Consider the following 21,290-nt stretch of genomic DNA (forward strand, 5'->3'; position numbering starts at 1 on the left):
GGAAAAGATTGCAGCACGCCCATAAATTTGTTAACGAACCAATTATATTCTGCAAGCATCTATTGTTTTTTGAAAAGCAAATTAAACGTTTGTGGGTCAAAACGTAAACATTTACCACGGTATTATCTTGGTGTATGGGTTATACGTGCGCCAGCGGGATTGACAAACCAGTATATTTTCCTTTGTAGGCAGTTCCAGAGAGTCAACTTCTCGCGGTTGGTAGAGTAAAATTTTGTTGATATTTTGATGCGATGTTTTCTGCAATTTGACGAGAATTTATTTAGGGGCTTTCGGCTGCATTTTTCACGATTTTAGTGAATCACTTACTGTGGGTGATTGTTCTCTGCTCGTCTGTTTTAAATAGTCCATTTAACCGGTTTTTAAGTTTTTTATGATGTATTGTAAGGTCGAGTGGGACTAACCTAACATTCTTCCGAAATTTCGATAACTCTTAATTTTTTAAAAAAGAATACTAATCATCTTTGCAGGTGTAGAACTTGACTCTTTAGTCTCATAACCAATGCTGATAGAATTATCTCATAGTTATGAGCTTTGTTTTCCATTCAGGGTTTGTATTTGTGTAAGGTATTATGTATTAGGTGAAGACCATAAGCTGGTAACAATCTTATGTAGAATTATTACACCAACTGTTGCTTTACGAGTATTCATTTAGGAAGATAAATTTTATTTTTAGTATGGTTGCAAAGAATTTAATTTCATCTTCACAAAAAAGTTTAAAAAAATAATAGAGCGAAATGTTTTATATTATCAAACATACCTGTTACTTTACATTTGATAAATTATTTTTTTAAAAAATTCTCAAAACTAAGTTTATAAATAACTAGGTATTGTACTCTCAGTATTGCCTACAATACGTTCATAGCAAACTGTGCTGTTTCTGAATTAAAACAATATATAAGGACAACATTGCTTTTAATTAAAGTGTTTCTTTTTTACCAATAATTTGATAGAAAAAAATTTAATTTAAAAAAAATACAGATTATTTAATATATAGGACATGTGTATTATGCACATCATATAGTAAACACATCATTTATGAAAACCAATGAATTAACAAGTTCATATGTTCTGCTCCTCACGAAGTGACGTATTGAGATAGTAATATTTTAAGTGCTGAAGTCTACTGACATCAGGAGAGTATTCTAAAATTAGATTGATAGTACGCGCATGTGCGGCATGCCTTCGCCATTCTCATTCATCTAGGTTGTTGTGTTTCTTTTTGTTATAATAAGCCAATTTTAAAATGTTTTGATGTTATTATTTTTAATTTTGGTAATTATGGTATGTGAAGGTATGGTTCTAGGGAACTGTTATTAATGCCTCCCATTCTCTAGAGCGTAAGATAATTGTTTCCAGACAATGAGGTTAAAAATTTGAATTTGTTTTGTTAATTGTTTTGTATTATTATGTATATAGCATTCACAATATAATAGTTTTAACCATATTTTTATGGAGAAACCATTAAATCAAAAACGTAAGGTTAAGTTTACCCATATTTACTGGTATATATGAGAGGTATCCAAATTAGAAACATATAATATTGAATAATTTTCCGTTTCAGGTATCAAAATGTCCAAAGAAACCTAGTAGTAAAGTTTGTAAAAGGAAAATGGGAACGTTTTTAGATAAACCTAAAACAGATAAACATAATGAACATGGATGTGGAAATGGATTGCGATATGGAGTTGCTAGTATGCAAGGCTGGAGGGTGGAAATGGAAGATGCACATCACGTGAGAACTGGTTTAGGAGAACAGCTCAATGATTGGTCTTTTTTTGCTGTTTTTGATGGACATGCAGGTGCAACGGTGTCTTCACATTGTGCTGATGAATTATTAGACTGTATTATTAGCAGTGAAGAGTTCAAAGAATCTGATTTCCCTCAAGGAATTCGCACAGGGTTTCTTAAGCTTGACAATAGGTTAAGAGCAAAACCTGAATTCGCATGTGGGAAAGACAAAGCTGGTTCAACTGCTGTTTGTGCTCTTGTGTCTCCTAAACAGTTTTATATTGCTAACTGTGGTGATTCCAGAGCTGTGCTTTGTAGGTCTGGCAAGCCTACTTTTTCAACTCGGGACCATAAACCTATATTGCCTAGTGAAAAAGAAAGGATACAAAATGCTGGTGGAACGGTTATGATCCAAAGGGTCAATGGATCACTTGCTGTATCAAGAGCCTTAGGCGATTACGAATACAAAAGTGTTGAAGGACGAGGACCTTGTGAGCAGCTTGTTTCTCCTGAACCGGAAGTTTTTGTACAGGTATGGGGTACATTTCCTTTTAATTTGAATGTTGTCTTTTATAGCCAGAGACATAATTTTTTGTGGTTTTTGAAACCTATTGATTATTATTGATGTGTGAGTGTGGCTATTATAGAGGTTGTTGCTTTATTTGTTCTAAGTGATAGTCATGTTATTCTCTAAATTTTTAGCTAGTATAATCTTGTCATATACATATGCTTTTGTATATATTTATAAATGCATTCAGTTATCCTATGTATAAATCCGATTTTATCATTGATATGTTTGTGAGGATTACATTATTCTTAATTTTTGGTATTTAGTATTAGTATAATTAGTATTATTCATTTGAGAACAATATTTTTCCACTGTAGTGTTTATTGGATTTTGAAATTACCATATTTTATTATTTTGAAAATTAATTAGTTTCAATTCTTTGAGTAAAATGTGATTTGTGATAATCGGCCTAAGTATACAGTATTGTTGATCATTATTTTGTCAAAATAGACAAATTATTGTTTTCAGTTTTTATTTGGGTTATTCATTTGCGTTTTGGTTGAAGATCTAATAACACCATAATTTTAATTATCTCAGGTTGTCAAATCAGTGAAATAATTGCTTTATTTTATTTTGCTTAAGATTTTTAAACAAATTAATGAATGCCAAGTTACCACTTGATACTGGTAAGGAATAGTTCCTTAACTAATTACTTCTGTCAATTGTTCCTCTTGTTATTAAACCTACGTTTGTTGATATTTATGGTGGTGCTGATTAGTGTTGTGGTCCAAAGTTGGTTTAAGAAAGGGGTTACCATTCAACCATTAGCTGAAGCTCTTTTCTAAATTGATGGGACTTAGTTTATATTCCATTTCTTTCAACCATTATGGAGAATGTCATTCTGTTCATTTCATTTATGATATAACTTGGTCCCTATCCTCAGTAATTTATCCTTGTTTTCTTTATTTAATATTTACGTAATACAAGTGTGAGTTTCTATTATAACAGAACGAGTTATTCAACCTTCTTGGCATTACAATCAGACTATACGGGATGAGTCTTGTTCTCCTCAGTGGGCTAGCACCATTTGGTTGCCAGTTTCTGATTCCAAGTAGGATTCAGGTATCTGCTGCCCCACCTCACCATCTAAACGAGTTAACCTGGGATACCAATTGGAAAGCTGAATATGGTTTTAAAAAGTCCATTTGATGTAAGATAATACTATAAGTTTCCCAGGTCTGAGTGGTTGGCCAGGAAGAAAAGATATGGGAGAGACCCCCAAATGTTTAGACTTTTTCAGTTTTTGGGCTTTAACTTTTAAACAGCACACCTAAGTGCAAACTTCATTCTATAATTAATTTAAAAAAATTAAATTATGGGTAACGAGTGCCTAACATTAAACATCCGGTCCAGGAAAACGGTTGGCATTGACGGTACAAAATTACAATTTTTTTTTAACTTTGCCGAGAAATTCAATTTAGTCACTTTAAAATGTTTGCACCTCGGAAACCACTGTCATAAATTAATATTCTTTTAAATAAAAGTTGTGGAACATCAAATTTTGGATTATTAGTGACTACCGTACATTTAGAATCAATATATTATGTCTAAAAATTTATTTTCTGGAAATTTACCATTGGTTTTTTTTTTTTTGTTTAGTGGCGCCAAACATCACTAGTCATCAACGCCATTTATACCCCATTTAATTTTGCTCATATTTGTTTGATTTTATTTATTTTTTAATTTGATTATTTATTATTTTATTATTATTCTTTTTTATTTTTATTATTATCTTTATTCTCCCCGTTCAATGTTATACTTTTTTTATTTTCAGCAAATCTTAAACACCAATTCTATTGTTTTATCATCGTCTCCGAGGGTTTTTGAAATATCTGGGTTTAATCCTAAGCTATTATCCTAGTTCAGGTGCGATGTGAAATATGGGTATTCTTGGAAAATTTGGCTAATTGTCAAATTGTTGTTGCAATACTGGCAGTTCGGAGGAGTTTCTTTTGAAATAAGGTAGTAGTGGATAAGCTTCGTGTGACCCATTCTCGGCCTGGTCATTACATCCTCTACGGCATTTGCAGCTGGAGGTACCCCAGGGCTTGATGTCCTTTTTAATAATTTTCAGTTTACTCCTTGGGCTTTCACTCCACAAAAATTGCCAGTTATCTTTGAAACAAACAGGTGTGTCTTCTTTTTATTCATATAAGCAGCCATTGCATTATTTGAGAATATTTAGGTAAAATAATTGATTAAATAAAAACAAAACTGTTTTTTTTTAATGTATAAATTTGGTTCTAAACCACATCATAAATATAAATCACAGAGTTTAAGAACCTTTACTGACCAAATTTGACTTGAATCAATCCAAAAGGTTCCTGAATTATAAGAAATTTTTTTATTTAAAAAAACTTTTTAACCCCGGAGGAATTTGTACTTAGGTTTTTTAAAGTTCTAAAAACATTTCTGACACCTGTTATGATTACATTTTTTTTTATGTCACTCTGTAGAAGAACACTGTTCCAGGACAGATTAAAAATAAAAAAGATTTTCTATGATATTTTAAACTTAGAGGTGTATTGGCATTCTGTGTCAAAATATGTCACCATTTTGGGTGTGAAAAAATGTGGAAGGACAGTTTACTTAGTAATTTAATAATTTTTAAATTTATTTGATTTAATAATGATTAGTTTAATGTTCTTTTTTCTATAATCTATTCTAGAAAACAAAGAACCATGTCTTTATCATTTTCCCAACTCAAGATAAAAAGTAAAGCAATTGTAGAGTGTTTTATTTTTTCTTCAGTTCCCAAAGTCCATTGAACAGATATGTTTAGATTTTTTTAATGTAGAATCACCAAAAGAAAAAAAATATTGGTCAAAAATGGCAACAGATTGAATGAATGAATGAATTTCAATCTTTATTCTGGGACCACCCCTAAGAATAACATTTTGGAACAGTTTTAACAGCTTTTGTCTGACTTCATTAACTTATTTTGAACATAATTAAATAAATCTATTACAATATTTATATAAAATAAAGTATGAACCAAAGATACGTATTTATACATGCTTATACTGTTGTTTATTATTTACAAGTTCACGGAACTTTGACAGTCAAGGAGATGAATATATAATTTATGTTTAAATGATATTAAGAAGGAAGCTTTATGGTTGGATATGGGTAAAGAGTTCCAAAATGATGTAGCTCAAACAGCAAAGGATTTTTCAAAGGAGGCAGTTCTAGGAGTAGGGATATATAAATTGGTTGGTTGGGATCTTGTGTTAAACAAGTGAATGGATAAATGTAGGGTGAGGAGGTCAGTGATACACGAAGGTTTTTTGGTTATTAGGGATTGAAATATAAATGTGCCAAGGAGGTATTGTCTCCGGATACTGGGATAGAACTAACTTTGCTGGGAATAATAGTAAGAGATAAGAGAACCCCTGGGAATACCGAAGAATCTTATAAAACATTTCATTAGTCTTTTAGTCTCATTTCCAGTTCAATGGATAGTCCTCTGTACACTAGGCACCTGTAGTCAAAATGTGGAAGAATAAGGGAGGATACTAGAAGGTGATGGGTACTTTAAGGAAATGAATCACAGGATCTTAGGAGCTGTTTAAGGATTGAGATGGTAATTCAAGTTATCTGGGAAATGTGGCTATTCCATGTTAAGTACTGATAAAAGGTGACTCCTAGGTTTTTTTATGGTGATTTGAAACTTGATAGGTATGTTGTTTAGGTATAGTAATGAATATTAAGAAAGGGTTTTGAGCCGATGAGAATGTTCTTGGTTTTTGCTGGATTCAGGTTGAACTTACTTTCCGAAGCTCTATGGTGTATGCTGATGATATCTTCCTGGAGCTTCGATCATGTCAGAAGGATGGAAAGACGTATATATTTTTGTAGGTAGGCAACATAAAATGATATTGGGAGTGGCGGAGACCATTATGTAAGTCATTTATATATATGGAAAATAGGGTAGGTAAGAGGGAGAAACATTAAGAACACTGTGAGAGAGAAGTAGTGATGGTGAGGGATTTTATTAGGAATAACAACAGTTTGGGAGTTGAGAGACAGGAAGGAGTAGAACAAGTTCAAGGAACTATAGACGGAAATATTGTGTTGTTTTGAGAGTAGGATTACATGATCGACAGAGTCTAAGGCTTTTGAAAAGTCAAAGAGGACAAGAATTATGATTTTCTGTTGGTCTATAAAGGAATAGAGATCTTGGGAAATTTTTAGCCGGGCTGTTTGTGCTGTAGTAACCAGAACGGAATGGATTAAGGATAATAATTTGTTCAAGGAATGATGTGAGTTGGGAATGTACCAATCTTTCCAGAGGTTTTGACAGGTTTGATAGGATGGAAATGGAGTAGGAAGGTATGGAGGATACTTTTTTCCAGGCTGTGGTAAAAATGTAGTTTTGAAGTGAAAAGTTGTAGATTGGTAGAAGGGCAGGAAGGATGACAGTCGTATCATTTTTACTGAGGTTTGATCTTTTCTAATGTCATTCATTCAAAATTTCAGTACAGAGTATTAGGTCATTAGGAGCTATGTGAACGAAATAGAAATGATCTGGGTTAAATGAAGTTGGGGTAATAGGAGGGGAATATGGGAGGATCTGACACGTATTCAGACTGGTGTCACTGAAAAATGCATTAAGGTTGTCAGATTAGACTGGATAGTGATAGGAGGATGTGGGGCCGGTAATGGAGAATTTCCTTAGGATCTTGGGCTTGGAGGATACTATTAAAGTGCTTTACCTTAAAACGGCCTAAGGAGGGCTGGGTAAGGTTTCTAAGGGACTTAAATGTGATATAATCATCAGGATGTCTAGTACATACAGATATACCATTCTGCACTCAGCAGGGTGCTCTTTTAGTTTTTGTTAGAACCTGAAGATATCTCTGAATTTAACCTCAAGTTCTTAATTTTCTTCGTAAGAAATTTACAACTTTTGTGAGATGTCCAGGTAAGTTGAGGGTTCTCTCATAAAAGATTTATGTGGGTCTGTATAGTATGTGTTTGAACCAAATGACATTATTTAATCTGACTAGAGGATAAGGCCTAGTATACTACTTTAATGACCTCAAATAAATAAGCTGAATTAATTGGTGGTATTATGGTTGGAATTGAATGGTTTACCAATGGGAAGGGGGGAAAAATTAAATTAATTTTATTCTTGAATAGTTTTGGTTAAGATGTGAAAACTGTTTACTTGTATACGATGTAGATGGTAGCTGGTTAATATTTTGGTACAAAATTGAATATTGATGAAACCAGCAGATGTATGGTCAATAGAAGAAATCACAATTAATTTCAGTGACATAGTTATAATAGGGAATAAGTTTCAATACCAGTACAGTATGTAAAAGAAATTAATTTCAAGAAGAAATAAAATCTATTTTAAAGGTTCTTGTTATTTCTATTATTAGTTATTTATTACTAAATTGCCTAGTTCATGTCTAATGCCAAAAATCTAAAAGAAACAATTCACGAACTAGAGTTATACTTCCTTGTATTATTTTTGGATATGAAACATCATTTATATTAAAGTAGCATGTTGGGTTTTTGATGGATTTCAAGGGGGAGGGGGAAGGGTGGAGTATGTAGGCAAAGATTGATGATGTTCATACCCACTGATGGCCTTAATGTCCCTGTTAGGATTTATTGGTTCAAATGTGTTATATTTGTTTTGTAATAAATTCGGCTTTATTACCAAAGAAATCTTCGATCAGCTCATTGACAATGTACTTGAAGCTCATCTTTGCTGATCAAGTTTTCACTATCACTTATAATTAATAAGATTTATTTATTTATTAGGATTAATTTCTATATGATAACAATTTTTAGATCTACTCATTCTAATATATTCTTTCTAATTAGTGTAAATTGTGTAATTAAAGGATAGAGATGAAGAAAATGATGAATTCTTAGTCCTAGCATGTGATGGGATTTGGGATGTCATGTCTAATGAAGACGTTTGTGACTACATTAGATCTTTGTTGTTGCTGACTGATGATCTAGAGGCTATTACAAATCAAGTTATAGACACTTGCCTTTATAAGGTAGAAATTTTTATTAAATAATTTAAGTCATTACACATTTTTCTTTTATTATTTAGACAAAATACATGTGTTTTATAAATATGTGTGTTTTTTTAGGATCTTGTGGTTCAGTCAAAAATAAATAATTATGTTTTGGCTATGCTTAATGATTTTATTGTTTTTATATTCATGGGCTACATTTAAGAAAACAGGTTTATTAAAAAAACAAATTCCTGAACTAATTACTATACACCAAAATTTACAGGATACACATTGGGACTAATCAAATATAACTATATTAACTTAAAGGAAAAATACTTAAAATTGTTTGGAAACTGATGTTTTTTTACATTAAATAACTAATAACTGTGCCCTGTAACTAACTCGTACAAGTTTTGTGATAATACTAAGTGGCTGTGAAATAGAGGAAGCTTAGGATAGCTGTTTGTATATTTACTTAGTGTATGCAATCTGTTTATTTCTGTTTTAAATTCTATATATTTGATATTAGTGTTGTGGGATTTTAATTGTGTCTTATACATTTATGAAATTTAAGTTGCATGAATTTAAATTTTGTAAATTTGATTTTTTGTCAATAGTATAATTGCTATATTTTTAATAGTTAGCATTTCTTATCAGGACATGAATATAGTTGTCGACTATTGACTTAACATTAAGATTCTTTAAAAAAAAAAAGGCCCTTTGTATAAGGGCTTAAGTCACATTTTGAGCATTTGGAGATTATGTTGTATTATAGCACCAAATCAGAGCTACCGTTTGGTAATAAGGTCTTTATGCTTCAGATAGACTTATTACTATATTGTTTTATAAAATATCAATAATTAGATTTTATATAATGTTTTGAACTTTGTTTTTGCTCTCCTGAAAAATTCATATTTTTGACTTCAGCCTTTATGACCGCGCGTCAAAGATATATAATAAAAGATTATGATAAAATAATTGTTCATAGTTTGTAAGATAATGTTAATATATAATATGAATGTGTATTTTTTGTTGAAAAAAAATCCGTTTCGATATCTATTATGCATATGAGCTTTATTTTGAATTCAAGAAAATGCTAAGAAGCCTCAATCTAATAGCACCTATTATTTTTCTGAAATAAAACAAATAAAAAATAGGAAATCGTTAATGACGACCTTTATTTTTTAAAAAAGCTGTTCTTATGAACAATTTCTGTCTTAAACTTAAAATACTAATCGTAAGTTGGTAGCTAATTTTACTGCACATTTGTATAATTGACTACCATATTGATAAATTGGATATTTTTTGGTCTAAAATATACAATTATAAAATCAGACCTATTTAAAACTTTTTATTAAACAGTATAAATTTTATAAAAACCAGACAAATAAAAAATTCATAAGGTATTTAAAATTTAAGTATATGTTGAAAGTAACATCTTAAATGTCATATGTCTTTTTGGCTTGGTAATCACAAATTCTTTCTGATTATCTTAAGTTGTTCAACATAAAACAAATTAATTATTATTAAAGAAGGAAGAAATTTCTTACTGGAAATTGCTTGTGGATTTACTGGTGATATGCATTTAATTTTTATCATTTTATCACCAGAGGCATGCACAAAGCCTTAAGTTAATTTTCTGGGATCCGGCTGTCAATATAATGAAAATATAAAGTTAGAAAATTCTTTGATTGTTCTCTGCCTGCCAGTGATGTAAAAACAACCTTGGGCCAACCAGTGTTAGGCATGTCTCCACCAAAAATACTTTTTCTAAACGATAAACAATTTAATCGCAATTATTCCTAAATATTAGTTCTATCATTGGCCAGCCAGTGGTTTTTTTCACCAAGGGCAATAAACAAACCATCAGAAGGTTGTGGACCTCTCATTTTACCACAATCCATCAGGGGAGGAAAAATGTTAGGAGATGCTTCTTTTAGCTATCATTTTTATTATGTGGCTTTTATTATTGCTCATAGATTCAGTATGAGGACCCGACCCTCCTTTGTGGGTAGTAATAATATACAAATAAGTAAAAATTATTTTATTTTTGTATTATTTTATTTAAATTATACATTTCGATCTGAATTTCAAGTCTTCATCAGTGCTGAAAACAAAAAATGAGATAACAACCTTAATTTAGAGAAAAATAAAAATATATCAAACAAACAGATGATAGTAGTATATATGATAAGTAAATGATACGAACTGAAGATAAAATATATTGTAGAGGTAAGAATAATACAAAAGAAATAATGAAAAATAAACTAAGAAAAAAAAACTTATTAGAAATCAGATGGTGCTCATATAGATAAAGAAATTAACACAATGAAAGATGCGAAAGAAAATGTTAATGTAATTCAAATAATGAAAAAAATTGAAATTAACATAACGTGTGTAAATAATGATAATAAATATATAAACAATGAAAAAATTAAATTACAATAATGAAATTTGAGAAAGAAAGTGATATACATGATACAATGGGCAAAAGACGCTCAGGAATAAATAAACTAAGTTTAATACAGATTGTGAGGAAATGTGAATATCGAAAGAGTCAAAAGAGAAGAGAGATGTCAGGGTGAGAAGAAGGAAGAAAAATTAAAGTAAACAAATAGACTTAGTCACTTATGCAGATTTACTGTTAAGAATGAGTATGGATATGATCAGCTGCTACAGAGTGCTGGTTACAAGTCCTAACATACAGGAATGCTTGTTAAGCAAAGCGGAAATAGATAATGGCGTGTATAACTAATAATTTTAAAGAGCGTTTAGATAAATAAATAATGTAGGAAAATAAGACTAAAGGCTTATTGAGTAAATTACAAAATAAATAACTACTAAGCGAAAGGTGAAAAAAGTTTAGATTTAAAGAGAAAACATAGTTGAGCTAAATAAGTGATAACGATTTTTTATTAGTTATTTTGTAATTTATTCAATACTAATGAAAAATAATTATTATACAACAGGTCAAAAAATTTTAGATTTAAAAAGAGATTATAGTTGAGCTAAATTGTTTAATAGTTATTTCTTTTTTGACTTGCTAAATAAGCCTTTAGTCTCATTTTTCTACTTTATTAATTTGATCTAAACGCTCTTTCATATTTAGTTATATATGCCATCATGTATTTCTGGCTCACAGCATTCTCTAGTGGCTGATCAGATCCATTCTCACTATTGACAGTAATTCTGCATGAGTGACTAAGTCTCTTTGTTTATTTTAATTTTTCTTCCTTCTTCACACCTTGACATCCTTCTTCTCTTTTGATTCTTTTGATATTCACTGTTCCTGACTGTGTGTATTAAACTTAGTTTAATGTCTTTATTAAACTTATTACTTTTTACTCATCTGTATTAATGTGCATCTTTTACCCATTGTATCATGTAAATCATTTTCTTTCCTGCCCATTGTATTGTCTATGTAGTTTTCTTTCTTGCCCATTTTATCATGTATCCTAATTTTTTCATTATTTGTTCTTACCTTTACAATATTATATTTTGACTTCAGTTAGTACCATCTACTATATACTTAATTTCTTGTTATGTATGGTTCCTAGAGTGTTTGATATATTTTTTCTGAATTAAGGTTTTTTTCTGGTTTTTTGTTTTTAGCCCTGATGAAGGCCTGAAATCCCGGTCGAAACGTCTGGACAAATAAAATATGTTTTACTTATTTGTAGATCATTACTGACCACACCCGTAACCATCTTTTTCTTATATCATTACCATTTTAGAGATAATTTACAAAATGTAATTTTTTTAATATAAATTCAACAATTGAATTGTTAATCTAAAAGTTAAAATTATGTCTTTTTGATATTGAAGTAATTATGTATTAAGTAAATTAAGTTTGAGTAAATCTATATGTGGGATTTTTGCATAAATAGGGACTATTCTCAATTTTTTTTGTTAGTAGAGCTACCATCTATGATAATTTGAAGTTAATGGAATGGATTTGCTTTAAATACCAGAAAAAAATAATATTGAGAAAAATTCCTATTCGTGCTCTGGCCCCCAGATAAGCACTTACCCCAACTTTATTTCTTTGTTTTCCATATTTAAATTAATAATAATTTTTTTAAACATTTTTCTTTTTTTTTTTATTGTTATAAGGAGACTTTCAGACATCAGATTTTTAAAGTATAAATCTGGTCACTCTGTATCTTATATTTTTATATATGTTTCATAGATTAAGTTGTCTTTTGTTCTATATATGTCAGAACATTCTTTTTTGATAACAGGGAAGTCGTGATAATATGAGCATTGTACTTGTTACGTTTCCTGCAGCCCCTAAACCATCTCAAGAAGCAATAGACCGTGATCAAGCTTTAAACAAAAATATAGAATCTTTAGTAAGAGGTTAGTTAATGTGTCCTATACATACATGCATATATATACACACATTTTATTGTTTATATAAATTTAATATTCCTGATAGTTACATATTTTTATAAGCTTGTGATTGTGTTTCAAACATGTGAAAGTCTCATGACAATAAATCTGGACTTTATGGATTGTGATAAAGTATTTCCCACAACACTCCATTGAGCTTTTTTGGGCTAATAAGATAGGCAATATGAAGCTGCATGTTGCCATGCTGCTAAATGGCATCTCTGATGGAAGTTTGTCATCTTTTGTTTCAACAAGTGGCCTTTGCTTGCCCTAAGAGAGTTTATTAGTAGGCAGTAATAACTGTTCTGTATTTATGAAGGAAGTTCAGTAAACAAATCTTTTTAATGCCAAAACACCATAGTGAGAACTTACACACAAATGGGTTTTTGCTTTTGCTTGGTGGCCTCTCCAATTCTCTGTCATTCTTTGCTCACCCGCTTGCTCTCCGGAGTGTAATGGTGTAACTTAGTCTCATTTAATTATATACTAGTGAGATACCCTTGGCCTGGTAATGACCAAGAAGGCAAAGTGAAGGTGATCTGTTTCTTGTTAAAAGGTGTGGCCCCTGAAATCTTAGAGACCAAATTTCAGAGACACCTTCATTGTGTGTATACTTCCTAAGTTGATATTAACTTTGTTAGCAATGTCATGGATGGTGGCAGTCAAATTCATCCTTGGACGGTGATCCTGGGGTTTATTTTCTAATCTTTCTTGTCCTTCAGAAAAAGTTTTGTGTCAGTGGAGCATTCTTGCTTATGAATTGTTTTTACCTGACTGAAAAATATCAGTTAGGTGGATCCACTTTCCCTTCCAATGCCAAAAACTTAATTATTATGTGTTGCGCAACTAACACAGGCACTTTCTTTTAACTTATCTTTGTTACTGTTCCCCTACTATTTTTGAGGCCAGATCAGTGATCATTCTCCATTCTCATTTTTCCATTCTATTGATCTATCCAATACCTTGACCATCAGCTTATAACTCATTAATATTTGAGTGAATTGTATTTCTATCTTATTAATGTATTTCTATTGTACAATGAATCAATTCTATTAATAATTTATAATGAATTAGTTTTATTAATAATGTACAATGAATTTAATTTATTGATAATCAGTGATAATCCATTCAATTTGTTCATTTTTTGTACTGTGGAATTTACTAACATGGCTAGAAATATTTACCAATTGTTATTACAATTATTGATCAAGCAAATTAATTTTTATTTTATCAAAATGTTAAGCGAATATGTAATTACAGTCTAATGATTTCCTTTCGTTCTTTTATAGAAGTCGTTAGCAATAAACTAGACATGGGCTTTAGGCAAGTTCTAGGATATTTAGGTGATGTTAAAATTGCTGATCTGCCACCTGGTGGAGGCCTCAGTGCAAAGTAAGTTGAACATATTGGTATTTATTAGTTAGATTTCTTGTAATTTAAAATTAAACCGTATACTACTTAAAAGGAGAGTTTACTTTGTCTTATGAATTTCAATGAAAATCTTTTTGGTGATTCTACATTGAAAACAAATTGATCCATGTTCAATCGTTTAGTCCAATGGCCCTTGGAAGCTGTTAAAAAAAAAAAACTGCTTTATTTCATATCTCAAGTTCAGAAAATGGTAAGTCCACTATATACTAGCAAACAACTGGCTGAGTGGTTCTTCTGTCATCTAGAACTCATCATGTATGAAGAAGCTTGGAGGCATTAGTGATGGTTGGGGTAATTGTTGGTTTTCCAACTGACTATTTGGCTTTACACAAACATTAAAGCCATGCCTCAGTTTAACCAAGCTAATGAACTTTAGTACTGACTTAGCTAGCCACGAGGATTTTGGAAGCAACTGAGAGCTCTCAATCAGGGAAGATCTCACTGCAGAACATTAATAAGTTACTGCATGGGTTTGTTATTGTTATTTAAACTGTTAAATTAGCCTTTAAACATTTTCTTCTTTTCTTTGAAGCTTTTCACTTAAAATGATGAGAATTTACAAACAAATAGCATTAATAATTTTTATCAAACAATAAAAACTCTTTTCATAGTACGTTTTGTGTAAAAAAAAAAAAATAGTGAAATACCAAAATTAAGTATTAAAAAATCTGGTGTACCCATGAGAAAACTTTCACTTACCTCTCTACTTTGTGATGAAATTAATCTTTTTATATTTCAACTGATTTTAAAGACTATTTGATAAACATTGATATGATGAGTTTAATCAAAATTATTTAACAAAGTGTAATCTTTCAGAGTGGATAATGATAATTTTGTCCAATAATGATATTATATTATAGTTAATAAGACTGATAAATGATTCTAAGTGCAGAGTCCTAATACAAGAAGAAGTATCTGAAACCTTTGAAGTCAGAACAGGTCTGAGGCAAGTAAATGGACTCTCAACAAAGTTGTTCAACTTAGCTGTAGAAAAAGTGATTAGAAGAACATCATGCGAAAATGGTGTGGTGCACGTGGGAATGAAACATAGGGTCCTGGCATACGTGGACAATATTGCGGTCCTTGGAAGTAACCAAGATGACATAAAAAGACTTGCAAATACTCTATTAAGAGAAGCAGCGAAAATCAGCTTGCAAGTAAATGAAGATAAAACTGAGATATGATTGTAAGCTGAAAAATCCACCCTAATGACATGGTCTGGGTGGATGGAAAATCGTTTCCAAAAGTAGACAGTTTCAAATACCTTGGCTCCACAACATCAATAAACAATCAACGGACTGAGATAGACCAGCATATAACTAGTGCTAACAGAGCTTTCTCTCTTTTAACTAAGAGCTGAAGGTGACTATGATAATGTAGTGATTATAAAATGAAGTGGAAAATACTAAAAAGGGTGCACATTGAGTAATGCTTGTTGATTTCAAGCTTCTCATTAAATTCCAGGTTTTTGACCTCTCTCTGATTCTTCTGCCATCTTAAAAAAACTGCTAAGAAAAAGCACTTTTTTCAGTTTTCCCTTCATTAACTTGCTTTCAGTAAATTGTTGGCAATGCTATGTTGATGAGCATTAGATTTCTTACAAGCTGTGTCCATAACATATTGGAAGATTTCGAACAACTACTGAGATACAGGATAATCTATCTTTGAAAAATGCAAAAAGTTTGATGTCAGTTGTTTTCCTTTAATATTTTTTTTTCCTTGCAGTTTAGTGCAATATTCATAATAACCAATCTTTTAGAGCATTAAAGTTCCCATAAGAAAGGTTCATGCAAAAGTTTTAAGTAATTACTCATTAATAAAAGTTAAGAAATATTGCAATAACAATATTTATGAAAGTGGACTGGAGACTGAAAATATCACCCTCTGTTCAAATTAGTATTCTTGCATGTACTAATATCTTTAATTCATTATGTATATGTTACATACATGTAGTTCATGGAACTCATGTAAATTCTAGGGAATAAGAATTTAAAAAAAGAAAAAAGCACAATTTTCAATAAAATGAAATTTTAAAATAGTTCTTAATTTTATTTTATTAATGTTTACAAAGGTTTAAGTGTAAATTTTATGAGGTTTTTTTTTTTTTTTTTTGTTTTGCTTTGGTTCAGTTGTTAATATATATTATTCATCACTTCACAATTTACTCATCTGCATCTTTTGCTGCTCAGTTTGATGGTCATTTGTGCTTGTTGAAATTCCTTCTAAATCAAGCACAATCGGAATGTGAATCAAAGAAGTAAAACTTTTTTTTTATTTGATTAAAATATACAGATTTTGTCATCTACAGAAACATTTTACTATCAAAGAGAATAAAATTAAAACCTGAAAACACAAATTTATTTCTCTCATTTTGTGTTTCTTTCATTTTCTTCATAGAGATAGCTGCAGCATTTTTGCTGTGATGTCACTTTACACAGATCACATTTTTTTTTTCAAAATAAAAGATAAACAGTTGCTCCGATTCCAGTGTACGAGATAACCTCAATCTACTACATAAACTGTATTTTTTCCCAGTTTTATATCACTAACATGTATGTGTAAACGTAGTAATATTTGAACTTAGTCCCTTCGTGAATGCCATGCTCTGAGAATTGATATAATGGAAAATGAGATGAGGAGAAGATGGTTGGGGGTGCGGTCAAATGAAAATGAGATAATTCGTACTCAAATTATTTTTTCAAATAATCATCAGGCTGCTTTGTGATAATTAAATGAGAGGACCCAGATCTACTTTTTGTTTTTTCCTATTGATTTGGTTTGAAGCTGTTAGAAGAGAGAAACCACTGCTTCTTTATTTCCAAAATGTACTCTTCAAAATTACTGCTTAGAATGCTATTCACTCCTCTAGAACGAACCTCCCAGGAAAGATAGTTGTTGAGGTCTTCATCTCTAATCACTCCATTACTTTTGATATTTTACAACTGCAGTGGTTTCTGAAAGAAAAACTGCTCAGCTTATTAATGTCACTGTTATCTCGGCTGATATGGGAACATCTCTTGTCCATATGTTGTTCCGAGATGCATTTATAGTAGTTCACAATTTCTTTATGGACATTTTGTAATGTAGCTAACCTTAGAATCTTAGGAGCAACAACACTGCCCGTTATTGATATATCGGACGATGAGTTAACCCACCAGAATTCTTTACTTTCATGAGAATGCCTCATATTTGGCCATATTCCCAACCATATCTTATCAGGTCTGATTGTGCAGTTGCTGTCAGTGTTTTTCCTATGCCACACAGAAGCTAAATATTATGCATTTGTCTTTTTTGCTATACCATTTAAGTTACTTTTTTTTTTTTAATTTATTTTGGTGTCTGTGGTCAATTTTTTAAAATTATAAGAGATATATCTTTAAGTGCTAGTATATTTTGCATATATAAGCAAACATATTTTTATGATTATTTCAAATTGAATTTCAGCAAACACAAATGGTACGTACCCTGACAGGGCAGCAAACATTTTGTAAATTTTGAAGCAACAAATTATATACATTTACAAAAATTGGACCAGAACAACAAAACCTTTTGTTGACTTTTAACATTAAAATAAAATTTAAGATCTATTTTTAAATTTGAATTTATTGAAATATATGCATTTATAATTTGTTGAAAATCTGTTTTGTTTTTTTAATTCTTATTCTCCTAGAATCACAAACAACATACTACTATATATTAATATATACCATATATGTATAATGTATACATTATATATTAAAGATGATATTACATTCAATGGTACTGATGTGAGCAGAGGGTAGTATTTTCGGTCTCCAGTCTACTTTCCCAAAAATTGTTATTTAAATATTTCTCGACTCATATTTTGGAGTATTATAAAAATTTTGTATGAATCTATACAGTTTTTTAATAAAGAAAAACAGAGGCAGAAAACTTGGATTTTAAAGGAGAAAGGTGAAACATACTACATATCTGAAAATCAATTTTGCTTAAAGCCAACTCCCCCCCCTTTTTTTTTAGCTATTTACTGGGTTATGTTATGGTTCATAATATATAATAATAATCCTGAACTTCATGACAACATAGATTACTAAATATGTTATTATTAAAGATTAATAATTACAGTTATAACCTCCTTCAGTGCTTAAAAAAAAAATTAGTAAAAATTAAATGAAGAGTAAAATTGTTAAAACAGCAATAAAAACTGTTCCAAATGAATAACTGTGTTAGCATTAGTAACCCACTTTAATAAAAAATTCTATCTGGACAATAGCCTAGGCTCAAGATAGCAAAACTAGAACAAAAATATGTTAACATGTTAATAAACATTATAAACAATAAATGCACAAATGTTATTAACAAATTCACATTAAATCTCTTTCTTTTAAGACTATGTGTCAAAGCTCCTAGCAGATGGTTTAAACATATTAAATACTTATTTATGACTATGATGGTTCTATGTCCCAAATCTTGGCTATAAACAAAAAAAATAGTCTCCCAAAAATCAAATTAGAAAAAAAAATATTTGAAAGCAGAATTGTGGATTAAAAATCTCTAGTTTTTCCCTAATTACTGATAAAGAAAAAAAAACATTTCTCAATCAGTTAAGTCATAAATTATCATTTTTTGAACATCCTTTTTTTTTTTTTTCAGAAGGCCAATTATAGAATCAATTTACAAAGAGCTGTGTCCACATCGAGCTGAATCAGTATGTTATCTATAGTTTATTTTTTAACAGTTCATAGATTATTTTAGTTAATTTTAAACTTGCTTTATTAAACTTGATTTTTCTCTTATTCTAGTATTCATTTATATATTATTGATTAATAAACTGAATTTGGTTCATTGCTGTTATAACCTTTTTTATATATATCAATATTTAGTTTGTTATTTCTTAATTTTAAAATAATGTTTGCTGTAAACCCAAACATAGAACTTCATTTGATAGTTCTCTTTTTACAGTTATGGTTAGTGAATTTGAATGCCAAAAGTATGGTTATACATGTTTTCCTTATGTAAGGAGTTTTATCATTTGTACAGTCAAGTGGCCCTGAACATCCAAACCTAACTTTTTTATAACATGTATGAAATTGAATATTATTTGATGTACAGGCAGACAGTTCACATGTTTATTAGTTTAAAAGTTTTGTTTTTAATCTATGTCTACAAGGTTTTAGGTTTAATCTAATTCATAGTTACATCACTTAAAAAAATTTTTTTTTTAATCAAACCATACAGTTAAAAAAGAAAGATTTGAATGAAAAATAAATGTATTAAATTAATTAAAAATAGGTATAGCAAAAATAAATGATTGAAGAGTAAGAAGAGTTGTGAAGAAGCACTCCACAGGTATTAAGGTCTTTTTTCTATCTCAGATTGGTTTTAAAGCAGACTTGTTTTTCATTTCACAAAGATGCATAAGACCAGTGATAAGATGCTAAAGAAAGATTGACCCACAATAAGAAAGATATCAACCAACGAGATAGATTTGAAAGAGTAATTTTGAAACAAATTCTGGGATGGTCCAGGTGCAATAGTGTTCAGTGGTGTCGAAAAAAAAAAATAAAAAATAAAACCTGGGAAATTTTTTAACTGTACAAAGAAATTGGCATCTCATATTTTCAGGTTCAGAGGTTGAAATGGCTTGGTCTTGTTTAGAGGATGAGTAACAGGCAAGGAACTAATCAAGTGTTTAGAAATACCCTAGATCAGCGTGTATCCATATGTAAGGCTGAAACATCAGTTTAGAGATGACTGTATGATCTTCAACAGTTGGAGATCTAAGTTTCTTTTGTAAGGATTAAGCAAATGGTTGCTTATTGTTGAGCCAGCCAAGTACAGTTTTATGTACCTGTAGTACCAATATGAAAGATCTTTAGTCTTGATTGAGTCAGTTTCAAAACAGCTCTTTACGTTTTATGAAATGTTTTCAGCTACTCACCGAATTAGTTTTGTTAAAAGATTGTTAAAGCTTAGTGTTATCCATATTAGTTCAAATAAAGATATGAAAAAATTCAATTTCACTTTGTTTTTAAAATCACGAAGGCTTTTGCATTTCATCATGAGAGAGAAAAGAGAATATTAACTAATTTAATGGTATGAGTACTGAAAAACAACTAAATCAATTGTTCTAATGATAAAAACAGTGAAGATTTGCTATTCTCACTGATTCTTTATTTCCACAAAGATACTTAAACCTTCCAGCCAGAAAATCTAATTGGTTAACTACTAATGTAGCAACAATGTGAGGTGAAATAATATAAGCCAGAAATAATGGATCTCTCAAGTTGGGTACACATGTAGAGAAATGAAGTATATTTCTGTTTTCATTTTCAAATTGAAAATTGTTTCTAAAATTACTAGAATATAGTTAAAAATTATGTGAAAAGCAATTGTAAGTAGTATTTGTTTTTATTTTTTCTTATTTCATAGGAACATGTATATACATCCTTTATTTATTCTTTTTTTTTTCAGGAGCTGGATCCAAACTAAATTATTCTTCTAATGTATCTTTTTATATCAAATACACATTCTCAAGAATGCTTATGAGACAATATTTAATTTTTACCTGTTATTTATTCTAAAATAAAGTTGTAATAATAATAATTAAACGAGAGAAAGTGAGTGAAAGAGAGAGAAATTGGAATGAGTGATTGGAGATTCTTTTTTAAGATTGAAAACAGATAAAAATTATATAAGATATAAAGAGTGAAAAGTCTGATTCTATAAAAATTGTTTTTAAAAATTATGAAATCATGTACCTTGTGGTATAAATTGGGTGATACAACTGCTGTGTGAGGCTAAAATCTATTTTAGTCTACTTGATGTAATGATATTTACTTTTATGTCTTGAATCATTCATGTTATTTTTACAAAATTGAAAAATAATATTCTGAAATAGTATGACTAAATTTAATTAATTTTCTGTTGGATATGGTTCAGACTTTTAAGTTCACAACAAATATCTTTTTTATTATCTCTTTTACTATGTAAGTTTATTTAAATCTTTGTGAAGCAAGGTTTTGGTTTAATTAATTATAGCCTAATGATCTTCCACATGCTCCCTCCCTTAAATTAAACTTATATGTATTAAATTTATTTGTTGTGTGTCTATAATATAGTGTACATTTTTCTGGTTGTAATTAACTAACTAAATGTATATAGTTCTGTTTATATTTCTTATTATCGGT

General features: G+C 30.1%; 1 protein-coding gene across 5 annotated transcripts; it reads left to right on the forward strand.

The window, feature by feature from the left end:
* The first annotated feature begins 1,103 nt into the window (after positions 1–1,103).
* LOC106680079 (protein phosphatase 1B) lies at positions 1,104–20,646 on the forward strand. Of its 5 annotated transcripts, none has more exons than XM_014419559.2 (7): positions 1,104–1,224; positions 1,583–2,281; positions 8,176–8,337; positions 12,540–12,657; positions 13,980–14,082; positions 18,754–18,808; positions 20,575–20,646. In XM_014419559.2, the coding sequence occupies exons 2-7, from the start codon at positions 1,631–1,633 to the stop codon at positions 20,590–20,592; spliced, it is 1,107 nt and encodes a 368-aa protein (XP_014275045.1). In that variant the 5' UTR covers positions 1,104–1,224; positions 1,583–1,630; the 3' UTR covers positions 20,593–20,646. The 5 variants fall into 5 exon arrangements, with proteins under 5 accessions (XP_014275045.1, XP_014275041.1, XP_014275042.1 ...); XM_014419555.3 differs by having other exon boundaries at positions 1,169–1,500; XM_014419556.3 differs by having other exon boundaries at positions 1,169–1,495.
* Positions 20,647–21,290: the final 644 nt, after the last annotated feature.

This window comes from Halyomorpha halys, unplaced genomic scaffold (assembly GCF_000696795.3).
Source record: "Halyomorpha halys isolate HHAL.00 unplaced genomic scaffold, Hhal_1.1 Scaffold241.1, whole genome shotgun sequence".
Classification (NCBI taxonomy): domain Eukaryota; kingdom Metazoa; phylum Arthropoda; class Insecta; order Hemiptera; family Pentatomidae; genus Halyomorpha; species Halyomorpha halys.

Bases quoted from the DNA above. Each gene is read 5' to 3' on its own strand.
- LOC106680079 (XM_014419555.3), top strand. From the start codon at position 1,471: ATGGAGAAACCATTAAATCAAAAACGTAAG. The intron at 1,501-1,582 runs GTTAAGTTTACC...TTTCCGTTTCAG, and splicing joins CATTAAATCAAAAACGTAAG to GTATCAAAATGTCCAAAGAA. The intron at 12,658-13,979 runs GTTAGTTAATGT...GTTCTTTTATAG, and splicing joins TATAGAATCTTTAGTAAGAG to AAGTCGTTAGCAATAAACTA.